The 12,364-nt window shown below is 44.1% G+C and overlaps 1 protein-coding gene across 2 annotated transcripts in view; it reads right to left on the bottom strand.

Annotated features, from left to right (window-relative positions):
- The window catches only part of PLXNA4 (plexin A4), a 493,956-nt gene that overhangs the window by 53,674 nt on the left and 427,918 nt on the right, over positions 1-12,364 (bottom strand). Inside the window, exons 17-21 of one of the 2 annotated variants that reach the window (XM_082068193.1) lie at positions 8,630-8,723; positions 5,708-5,947; positions 4,723-4,869; positions 763-997; positions 194-336 (exon numbers count right to left, since the gene is read on the bottom strand). In XM_082068193.1, coding sequence (XP_081924319.1) covers positions 194-336; positions 763-997; positions 4,723-4,869; positions 5,708-5,947; positions 8,630-8,723 — 859 coding nt within the window. Of the gene's footprint in view, positions 1-193; positions 337-762; positions 998-4,722; positions 4,870-5,266; positions 5,948-8,629; positions 8,724-12,364 lie in introns of those variants that run through there. The other variant, XM_082068191.1, reaches the window with a different exon arrangement.

Raw genomic sequence — 12,364 nt, 5'->3', positions numbered from 1 at the left:
GATGAGTGATCAAACAGAATTTAACATCTAAGATATCAGCAATCACCTTCCCCTTTCAACTTGAGGTAATATCACTGGTAAGGCACGGCATTGTAAGGTATCATGTCCCCACCATTGACACAATATCTCTTGCATTCAGGACAGAACAGGGAGGCATGAGAGGAGACAGAAGCAGGAGATGTTGATTTCTTACCTCCAGATCCCTCAGGACTGGATGATCTTCAATACCAGGGAAAAGCACCCTCATAGTATAGGTTCGGTAATCGAGGAAGGGGATCCCAGCTCCATCCAGATCGCTTGTCAGCTCATGAATATCCGTCTGTAGTTCTGCAAAGGCTAACACAAAAAAAGAACGACTCATATAGCAATGACAGTCCAGATCTCCCTCATTGTGATGGGAAAATCCCTCAGGCTCATGTGCATGAGTCTGAAGTACAAGTGGAGAAGCAACATTTGGAGAGGAAGAAGAAGGTGGACTAGAGCAGTTTCACCTTTCCTACAACACAATATTCCCAGGGACATGTGCCAAGGTTCTCCCTGGACTGTGAGTTAACAAATACAGCTTGGACAGAGTGGAAGGACACTGGACTTAGGGAAAATAGGCAAAGTCAGATTAGAACCAGGTTTAAGCCAGACTGACAGGGTTCAACATTCCTATTCCTTGGTGATACTTTGGCTCAAAGCTTAGTAGCTGGATATCTCCCTTCTACCAACACGGTGTCAACCTTCCTTCCTCATTCAACCTTCTTTGTACTATCCTACCTTCTTTGCACTCCAGTGCCACCCTTGACTCCAGGTTGTCCATCTGCATCTGCAGACGCTTGAGGGTGAGGTCGCTTTCTCTGGATTTGCGCTTGTACGCAATCAACACGGCCACGATGAAGATGATGAGCAGTCCACCAGCCACTGCAATGCTGACTATAGCTGGCAAACTGAGAGGGCTGTCTGGGGAGATGTAGACCATCCCTGGGGAGAACTCCATCCCTCCTACACGAGCCTAGAGGGAAAGCAGGAAAAAGTCACATTGAAACTGACGAACAAACAAGAACACAGAGAAACTCATCTCCCTGACTAAGGTTGAATTACAACCTCCCCTTCTCTCCCAAGATAAACAGGGCATGAAGTACTTGGATGGAGAGTGGCTAAAAACCACTTGAAATGTCATGTAGAAGCAACTCTGTTGGTAGAGTGACCATGAACACAATCAACAAAGTTCGCCTGGTGAGACGAATCTCATCAGTCTCATTGTCCTGGCTACAAAGAAGTTTGGGGTTCATTATGGATTTCCCATTCCCTGTCCCAAACATCTATGTTATTCTGGACTTCCCTGATGACACTTAGTCCCAAAATGTACACAGGACACAGAGTCCATGGTTATGGTCTGATGAGTCATAAACTCATATGGGACAAGGGACATCTGACCAAGACAGCTGGCACAGCAGCAGTCAGGAGAGTGGGAACGTAGAAATCAGACTCACAATTTGCTTTTGACTCTTCAAACAGAGAAAACTGTATCTGGAAGCCACTGGTATAGGAAAAAAAAAACCAAAATCCACAGAGGCTGGTCAATGCTCTTTACACCTTCTCTTCTAGCCACACATTGGCAGGGTGACTGCAGATCAGTGGAAAAGGAGCTGAACACAACTTTCCGCTTTCCATGCACTCCTAGAGGTTCCCAGGGCTGCTGCCAGGCTCTGGGACAAGATGCTGTGTGAAAACATTTCCTTTACCAGCCAGAAACAAACCCTGCAGGCAGCGATGCTGCAAGCCCAACAAAACACTCTGCTGAAGCACGACTGTTAGGAGCCCATTTTTACAGCACGAACACCATTCCCAACAGTAATCCCATGAGGTACTGCTTGCTCAAGGCTACAAGTTTGTTCAACACTATTTGTTGAGTAGGATAAGTTTGAGTAGCACGGGGAAAAGCATTGCTGACTAACATGAGGTATAAAAATAAGGCTTCTAGAACTGTGCTGTTGTAGGGGAACACTGGTTATAGATCAACATAAAGACAGGAAAATGCCAGGGAAAGAGCTTGCAGGATCGTGACATCATGACGAGCCACATCACCTCAGCTGAGCTTTGTCATAGAGAGGCACAGCAGGCCCTGCACAAAGTGTGACATTTTGCTGCCAGGCAGAAATGCAGCCAAGACCCCACGACTGTGTGCTTCCCCCTCCCACTGCAACAAGGACATCGCAGCACGTAAGTGAACCTTTTTCCTTTCTTTTTTATGGAATCTTTCTCACCTTCCCAGCTCCCACAGCAAATAGTGGAACTATCCTTTACAACCCAACCTGAGCCTTCCATTTCACTAAACAACAGTTTGGCCACTTGTTAAAACTATTAGTTGTGATTTTGTTCTAAATGGTGCTATGGCAGAGCCACACTTTCTCAAGCAAAGTCTTTGGGGCCACATGTAGCACTTCAGTAGTTCTTGCTGTGCAAAACTTAACTGTGGTAGCATCTTTCCTAGTGCAAGTTTGCCATGGCTAAAGGTGTCTACCTTAGGAAGAGAAGAATTTTTCCCTGAACTTCAATCACTAGGTTGGACCATCTCTCCATTCACTATACAAAGAGTCCAGTGTGACTTGCCATATGTAATTGCCTACATTAGATACCAGCAACTTTTCAAATGTACTCCACTCCATTGTAGACTTTCTCCAACATAATTACTCATGGATTTTCCTCATGTCTCTTCCTTGGAAAAGAGCTTGCCTCTGAGTTTTAGTTAATCTTTCTTAATCATTACTTAGACCTTTTAGTTCCTTTCTATTTTATTTTTCAGATATTTAACTCTGCCATTGTATAAAAGATAGCTCAATTAGATTAAAAACTTCTTGACTTCAATGTGTGTCATTGTCATTTTTCCTTCACTTAGAAATAATCTCAGTGTTGCAATGGTTGATTCAGTCTCATGGTCTCCTCTCAGACTTAGGCCACTCCACTTTGCAAGAGAGGGTTTGTTCAGCATTTTACTCAAGGTCACACAGCAAATCATTTGCAGAAACATGAGAAGGACTTGGGAGAGCCGCCTGTCAATTATCTTGACTGTCAAAGTGACATGCATGTGGAACATGGGAATACATTTTGCATGAACCCATGCAACAGAGCTGCTGTGCTATGCTGGAGGAGACATTTCCCAGCCCAGCTGTCCCCCTGGTAAGTTCCAGATGCAAAGTCCAACTTGAGCACTGGCCTCCATCACAGGTGACCTTCTGTAGTTGGTTCCCAGCCCAGATGCTGTCAAAGGGTTGCCTCAGTGTTGGCAGTTGAAGGAGAAATCTGTAATTTACCCCTAATACTGATGCTCATTAGCAGGCTTCAATGCAATCATCTTGCCATGTTTCCAGCAGCATCTCTTGTTTGATCAACGTCCTCAAAGAGGAATTATTTTGTTCTCTATGGCTTCACTTAAGCTGTCCCAAGCTGCAGGAGCAGGGGAGTCTTCCCAATTAGTAAGACCTGACCAGATGTTCATCTTCCCTGATCCCCAGGGGTTGATTATTGCTCACCTGGCTTTGATTTTTCTCTCTCCAAGATTGGCTTTGTCCATTTCTGACTAACCATATGTTTAATTATATTCATGAAAATGACAGGGAACATATATTGCCTTGTTCAAAAGCTTCGGTATTCACACAGGGAAAATCTCTCACTTCATTATTGCTCCTTTTGGAGTGTCTTAATGTACTTTACAATGAAGTGAGAGCCACAGTATATTTGCATGTCTGAAAAAGATTATTACCTCTATTTTCCAGATGACAAACTTCAGCACAGAGAAGTTAAGTAGCCAGTATGAGTTCTCACAGAAACAGTCACAAAAGAGACTCAAAATGGTCACCATAAGCTCCCTATTTTCTAAAAGTCCTCAGAAAACTCTCTTTTTAAAGATACATGCAGTGTGATTCCATCAATGTCTATGATCTCACTGCACTGAAATAAATAAATGTGTGACAGATAGAGCTCTGAAAGGGCAACAGAGAGATAGAAAAAAGCACATTGCAAGGAATGAGGAACATTGATCATCTATATGTCTGGTGTCAGTTGTTAGCTTTTGCTGGGTTTCCACTCACAGCTTGGCACAACTCAAACAAGTTTGCTGATGTGCTGTTTATCAAGCGATAACATTGAGGAATGCAAATTACTGAAGGGAAAGTAAAGAAGGAGTGAATAAATCAATGGTGAGAGGAGGAAAAGCTCTCTCAGATGTAATCACTAGGTCAATTTTTCACAAGTTCCAGGAAGGATAGGCAGGAGTATACTAAGTGGTATTGATGTCAAAACCTCAAACTCCCATCACACTAGTCTATATTTTGCATTTATTTTTCTCCTACATAAAGGCAAACTTTAGCCACCAGCATGTTAGTAATTTCTGAATTTAACAAAGTATGTCATGTAGGGAACATGTTACGTATATGAACCCACATGAGCACCCTGGGTTCACACAGTCTGTACAAAACCAAAACAGAGACAAACTTTCCTAAAAGATTTTGATTATGAAAGGTTTCTCACTGTCCATAAAGATCTCCAGGTTATTCTTCTACTTCTCCAAGTTACTTTTGATAGGGATATTACATCAAGAATGGTCCCTGATGTTTATGGTATCTACGGAAAATGGTGAGGTAAACTCCTGGTAGATCTCTGCCAGCTCTTCAACATTGGTGTGACCTCCCAACCCACCCAAGCAGGAAAGGCTGATGAGTTTCAAGCACCACTTACCATCACCTTGTGCCGTCCAATGAGGTTTGGGGACTCACACAGTAGCTGCACATCTGATACGGTCACCGCACAGGGCTTCTCACCAACCAGAACGGTGTAGTTCAGCTTGGCATTCCCTCCTGCCACGGGTGGGATCAGGTTCTTGCCCTGGATAGAAAGGAATACCACCCCCACACCCCCCAAAAAAAATTAAAAAATCAGGAAGGAGTTTGTCTTCCACCTCTAGTTTGTCCCCGTGACACAAGGGTTAAAATTGCACTTTACATTTGTGGTTTGTTAGCACAGAGGAGAAGGTGATTTAGAAAGTCACGCAGAAGACAGCATAGATGGCTATAGACTGTAATCAGTCAAAACAGCCTGTCCTACTCCTCTCTCTCTGGAACTAAATGAGAAACTTTGCACACAAGTCTTGCACAAACCCCCTCACAAAACCTATTTGGGCAAGTAAGACAGACTCCTTCCCAAACATGCAAGAAGCTATTCTGCAGGCACAGTCATTTATTTGCATATGCACCACATACAAGTGCTGACATGGAGACGTTCTATCATAAAATTCCTTCTCTATATTGCTGCCCAGATTACAGAAATTACAAAGGACTAGTGTAGGTTTTAAGCAGGAGTGAGAGGAAGGTCTCAAAAACCCAAGAAAGAAAATAGACTTGGGTATTTAATTGCCAGCCCTGTTGCAGTGGTAGAAAACGTTCTTCTCTGGTGAAAAGCAGTGGGTATGAGTTTAGGCAGTACACAGGTAGGTGCACCGGGAGTTTATATTTTCTAGTTATGGGTATTGGCAGATGCTGAGCAGTGATTGGTGTTTGCAGATTCTGATTCTGATATGACGTGATATGCTAGGTGCAATGAGTAGAGAAAATCTCTGGGTTGCATTCTGGATACCACTGTGATTTGTGGCTTGCTGGCAGACACAGAGAGGCAATAGGCAGCATGTTTTTGCCCTTCCTCATCCAGACCTTGGTCTCCATCTCACCTTCAGTATAATGGGACTTCCCGGCTTCAGCTCCAGGATCCCTGAGGGATTGAAAACCTCAAAGATTGGGTTTGGGTAGTAGGTGAAGTTGGTTTTGTTGAGAATCAGCAGGGACTGCACATTGTCAAGAATGAAGCCAAACTCCTCTGGACGTTCAGCAAGTTCAGACTGGTGATTGGGGTCAACAGCCAGCGCTGGAGCCTGGCAGGTCATCTCTGTGCTGTTCTGCACCTCGCAGTCCTGGAGGGAGACACCCAACACAAGGAGAGTTTATGGAAAATGCCACCAACCCTGTTTCAGATCAGAGAATGATTGGGGTCAGAAGGGACCTCTGGAGATCATCCAGTCCAGCCCACCTGCTAAAGCAGGTTCACCAGAGCAGATCACACAGGAAGGTGTCCAGGCGGGTTTGAATGTCTCCAGAGAAGGAGAATCCACAACCTCTCTGGGCAGCCTGGGCCAGGCTCTGGCACCTCAAAGGAAAGAAGTTTCTCCTCATATTCAGATAGACCCACCCTATGCTTCAGTCTGTGCCCGTTGCCCCTCAACCTGTTGTTGGGCACCACTGAAAAGAGTCTAGTCCATCTTCTTGGGACCACCATCCTGGTGGGCCAATACTTCCCAGTGAAACACTAGCCTACCTACTGCTGAAAGACAGGAGAAGCAGAGCTCCTTGGTTATTGTGAGACAAGATGGTGCTTCCCTGCTTCAAAACACGACCCATACCCATCAGGCAAGTGAGGTTGGGAAGAGATTAGGAAAGTTTTGTTGAGGAGCTTTCCTGGAGGAGTTCAGCCTCTGGAGTTGCCAATGTCAGCATCTTCCCATAACCTCATTTCCACCTGGAAACAGAAAGTCTTTTGTTTTTGTTTTTAATACAGCAGAGACTAATCAAAGACACCCTGTAATTAGCTCTCACACTTTGGGGATCACTCAAGTGTGAGTGTATGTCCAGTGAACGCTCAGTTGTGTCCAAGATTAGTGTTTAAACATCAGATTACCTGAAATGAAGGAAGCTGGAGTGCTGAAGACAGCGGGGCAGGTCTTAGAAGATACTGAAGTTCGGTTCTAGCCCTGCCAAAGACTTGGGTTTTTTTGTGTATTTGAGAAGTGGGTAATAGATTTTGCAAGGTGTTTTATCCTGACTGCCGCTTTAAACAACTAGGAATTAGATGTCTGGTTGTGCTTCAGGATCTGAGCCTTCATCTTTCTACATCGCGGTTGCTACCACAATGTACGTGGTCTCAACAGGAACCAAGAGGCTCTATGGGGAAACAGCACCAGCTCAACGGGATCCCAGTTGTGCTTGCCATGAGAATATTTTCCAAACTAGTGTGATACCTCCAGCACTGAGAGCACACTCATTATCACAGCTAGCACAGCTCAAGTGTTAATATTACTTTGGCTCAAATCAGTGACTTGGACCAGCCAGTTTCATACTGTAAAGCAAGTCAGATGTTCTTTGCTGTAACAGCTCTTAGGAGGAAGAAAAAGCACCAAAGTGTTTCACAGCGTAACACTGATGGGCAGTTCTACGTGAGCATGTGTGAGACGATGAATAGGCTTCATCAACTGCACAATGGCATGATTGCCTGAGCCCACTGTGTCACACAAAACCTGGAGTCTGCTGGAAGAATAAGATGAAGTCAGGAAAGCTTCTAATTCTGCAGGAAAGCTAATGAAGTGTTTGGCTGTGTTGTACCCAGAAATACAATGTATTACCAAAACATACCTATGAATACATACAATAAGTTGGATCAGGGTTCATGAGGGACTGGAAGATTGTCAGTCAAGATTCACATCAGACCCAGAAAGAAGTCTCAACAGATATTTCCTGAATCTGGTGAGGTGTGAGAGGTGGCAAAATTGCTTTGTGTTTGGCTTTATGCAGGGAGATATTAGATCGTGACAGAGCTGGGATAAGACCAAGATCTAAGTCTCTCAATTTGTGAATGGTAGATACAAATGAATCTACCTCATATTCCTGCATTTTCTTTTTGGATCTACCACAGTTTCACCATTGCTAATGTGTCAGCAGATGACTTTAATGTCCATAAAGTGCTTTGAGTACCTTGGGTGGAAAATCCAGGGATGGATCCTAAAACCTGAGAAATGCAGAGGAGCTGCACTTCCTACCATAACCCCTCAGTATTTTTTATTTTTGGAGTCTCTTCTTCTGGGACGTCCTTTGACACTTGGTCCCAGAAAGTGCCCATACACAGCCAACACCTTTTCAGATGGTGTTGCATGGCCTCATCCTCCAACCTACTGTGGGTACCAGTAAATGCTGCTTGCTCCTGAGTTTACTAATCAGAGATCCTAAACTTAGATATTTTACCACTCTATCTGGAGCTGCTCATCAGCTACTGGTAACTGGCTCCTTCTGAGTGAATTGTGCTCCCAGACCTTGGGAGGCTCCACTGACCTGAGCTGATTCTGATTCCTCGGGTGAATTAGGCTGTAAATCTAGCTGGTTAAACCTGCATACACCCTTGCAGGACCCCAAATAGTCCAGGGAGTGGACACAGTAGTACCAAAGAGTGTTATTCACAGTCACATCCAATCCTAGCATGCCCAGCTAATTACTTGAATCTGAGTCTACTTATGCATAGATATGGCTGATAAATACTATAGGTTGTACATTGGCCAGTAAAGAGAACAAGGATCCTTGAGCCAACAGAAGAAACAGTCTCAGCAGAGACCAGAATCTGAACAACCCTTCATGACATCTATCTCCTTTCTTGTTTTGGTCCAATGCTGCTTCATGAAGAGAGGATGGGGTAATCTTTCTGAAAGCAAGTCATGCCCTCTTTTCTGGATGCAATATGATATTTCACCTTCCAGAGCTGTTAGACAGCCTCTGTCACCGCCTTGGACATGTTCCCTCCTGTGACCGATTGCCAGCTCAGCAGTCATACTCACATTGACATGTTCCTTTCCACCGTGCTTAGCCCGGATCTGAGGGTTTTGGATCAGGTCTAGGTGAGTTCCCCACACTGCAATTGGTGTGTTGCCACTAGGGAAGAAGAAATGGAAGAAAAGCATGAATCCATCTAATAGATAACAGGAATGATTGCACAAGCAATGGGTGATCTGTAGTCCTAAATGTTGATTGTAAAATGTCTGACCACATCGAACAGTCCCATTGGAAAAACAAAACAAAGCAAATAATTTTTCATTCTTTCATTCGTAAGGGGAGAAAGAAGAACAACCACATGCTTGCTAAAACTGTCTCATCAAGCAGCATCTGGGTGTTTTTCATTGTTTGACTCAGCAACCACAAGCTTCAGTAATGAGAAGAAAAAAGGGAAATCTAACACAAGCTCATCAGAATGATCCATAGACTGTATTTCCTATATCACTTAATGAAGGGAGCCAAAAAACCCCTCATAGATACTGTCCTGTGCAAGCAACTCTTGAGGATTCAGTGCTACCTTGGTGGCTGTAGTCCCATCTTGCTTATTAAACCTGTTATAAAAATATCACCTTAAACAAGATAATGTCTTAGTAAACCCACTTCAGTGCTGGCAGGAACCCGGTCCTGCAACATCTAGAAGAAACAGTCTTCAGCCTTGGTGTGCTCAGGGCATGAGCTTGATTTCCATTTGGTGACCCAGCCAGATAAGCTCTTGCATGTGTTTTAGAACCAACATATTCGTTGAGTTTCCAACAAATTTCCAACCGAAATTTCCAGTCAGTGTGTCCCTTTGCTCAGACAAGGACTTAATTCCTGAGAAAATGAATCATACAAGCCATGACCCTGCATTTGGCAGATTTTCTTGCTTTTATAACATCTCTAAACCCAGGCTAAGATGGGATATGTACATGGAGCCCTTCTCATTCCATGCAATAAGTGTCGGTAGAAGGAAACAGCTTTCAGAAACACCATACTTTCCTTCCTCTTGCCTCTTCAGCTGCAGCCATCAGAGCTATTTGTGGGACTTTGGGGAGCGGAGGGAAGGGAGGAAGGAAACTGCAGAGGAGCTGATGTGTGTGTTGGCTTTGAACCCTGTGTTGCGAGGAAGGGTTCACCATGGGCGCCTTTGGTCATCCCAAACCAAAACAACATTGCTCTACCAGGGTGACCTCTGATGCAAGGTCTGAAGGGGTAAGAGTTCTCCAAGAAAGCAAAACCTTCAGCTGCCAGGGCTCACACAGCCAGGGTAGGATGAGGAAATGTCATCACCAGCCCCATCTCTGAGGGCTTCCCAGGCTGAGGAGTGTTCTTGGTTTCAGCACCTGCCTCCTTAACGCCCCTTGGAAACTGTCCAGGTTGTTTTATTTCCTGGAGCACTCTGCTGAGAAAGGGAGGACAAGTCACGCAGAAATTGATGGGATTGGGAAAAGAAAGCTCAGAATCCCTTTCCTGCCTCCAGGTAAAGATACACATACAGGAAGAGAGAAACAAGTGCATTTTAAATGAAAGAAACACTAGAAAATAAATGCATTGTGAAGAAGCAGCATGTGTTGGCCAACAGATCTCCCCCAGCTCTGACTTTTGCTTTCAATTTTCCTCATTTCTCTTCCTTTATTAATCATAGAATCATAGGAATAGTTTGGGTGGGAAGGGACCTTCAAAGCTCATCCAGTGCCACCCCTGCTGGCACTGGGACATCTTCACCAGCTCAGGTTGCTCAGAGCCCTGTCCAGCCTGTTCTGGGATGTCTCCAGGTATGGTTCATCCACCACCTCTCTGGGCAACCTGGGTCAGTGTTTCACCACCCTCATTGTAAAAAAATTCTTTTTCATATCTAACCTGAATCTCCCATCTTTTCATTTTCTTTTTTTTTTTTTTTAATTTATTAATTATTATGAATCTCTGCTGTTCAAACTAGAAGAGATTTTCTATCTTTACTCAGCTGAGATGTTAACATGTTCCAGACATATCAAATGTGTGTGCATATGTACAGATATACGAGTGTATGCATATATACATAAATCCTTTTATTTAATCAACCGAGTCTGTGCACACAGTTTTAAACCCAGGTGTTAAAAATTCTGTATTTAGTTTGGAAACTGAGCTTGCAGGTTCAGACCGCAGTCACTAAGCACAGCCACAGCACTGGATCAGAGAGGGGCTTTTTCTCTGAGAAAAAAGCCAGAGTAGTTTTGTTTGCTGAAAACACGAAATGAGCACCAAACCCTCTCTGGCTTGCAAATGAAGCAAATACGACTGTTGATTGCCTTTGCATGAAAACCATTAGCCATTTTCTTCTGTGTCTGCAGGTGAATGCCCAGTCACAGCTATTTATCACCCAGGTCAGATCAGAGACCAAATAGATGCAGCTGGCCAGCAAAATAACAGAGGTACCAAGATTATGAGCTTTCTTAATTTAACTCCTTATTGTCCTTATATTGTCCCAAAAGGTCTGATCATAATTTTCTGTCTGCAGACTCAGTTAATTCCTGGACATAAACCAAATCCAGATCAAAAGTGTTAATAGAGCCTCATAAAATTCTAGTTACCTGCCAGCCCAGTGCAACTCCATTTTTTTTTTCTCTTTTTTTGGCTATGGGAATAAATTAGTAGTAATCTTTTCTTTATTGTCTTGGAAAATGGCACTTGAGAAGGTTTTAAGCCAGGCTCCATACATTCATTCACTGATTTTGCAAAGCTGGTTTAGTAGCAATCATCTATCCCTCAAAACGGCTTAGCCCCACAGCCAGGAGTGATGAATCAGAGCAGCACAGTGGATTTGCTGTAATGAATCATATCACATAACAAATATACCGAGAAACAGCCTCCTCGGTCTATCTTCAGATCCACATGTCTTGACTAACTCATTTCTTGCTTGGTTCTCAGGACTGGAGTTGGCTGCACTTTCATTCAGCTCTGTGTGGGGGCTTTACTCTTATATTAATTTGTCTCCATTATGATCAGCTGGATGAAGCTCCATCACTATAGTTATAGTGCTTAAAACTGTCCTTGACACCCTGAACCACAGTGGTAACGCTGGTTATTGTATTTCTGCACTCTCCTCCAAGGTTATGCCCCTTTGGAGTCCAAAAAAAAGAGGATGAAGGTAGAGGTGGGTAGGTCTGGTTAAAATTTGGCACCTGCTGTCACTCAGATGCTTTTAGATTTCACAGACACAACAGGGAGCAAAGTTTAGTGGTTGTACCTGAATGATGAGACAGGCAGAGTCCCAGTCATCCATTCTGGTAGCTACACTCCCTGCAAATAAGTTGGAATCCACTAAACAAGTATCACTTCTTAATTTCCTTTACACTGGGAGGTGGGACAGGAGATCTAAAGCAGGAAGCAATGGGATGCAGAGTCTCTGCATCCCCAGGTTGGGCAAAGTTTTGACAATACACCAGAAGCATCTGCCTGGCTGCTTCTTTGTCTCTTGCTGGCAGCAGAGGAAACAAGGAGCAAATGGGATCTGGAGAACTTCTCCTCTCACCTCCAAGCCAGACCAGAAGCCAGACAGAGGAAGGTCCCTGTGCTGTAACTTTCATGGAGATCATAGAACCACAGAATCATTTTGATTGGAAGAGACCCTCAAGATCGAGTCCAACCATTAACCCAACACTGGCACTAAACCACGTCCTTAAGAACCCCATCTGTGTCTGTTCAACCCCTCCAGGGATGGTGACTCCACCACCGCCCTGGGCAGCCTGTTCCAATGCCCGACTGTCCTTTCCAAATTTACT

This window comes from Streptopelia decaocto (genome assembly GCF_964273445.1).
Source record: "Streptopelia decaocto genome assembly, chromosome: 1".
In the NCBI taxonomy this organism is placed as follows: Eukaryota; Metazoa; Chordata; class Aves; order Columbiformes; family Columbidae; genus Streptopelia; species Streptopelia decaocto.
The sequence above is the reverse complement of the archived record's forward strand: the minus strand, read 5'-3'. Positions and strand labels throughout refer to the sequence as shown.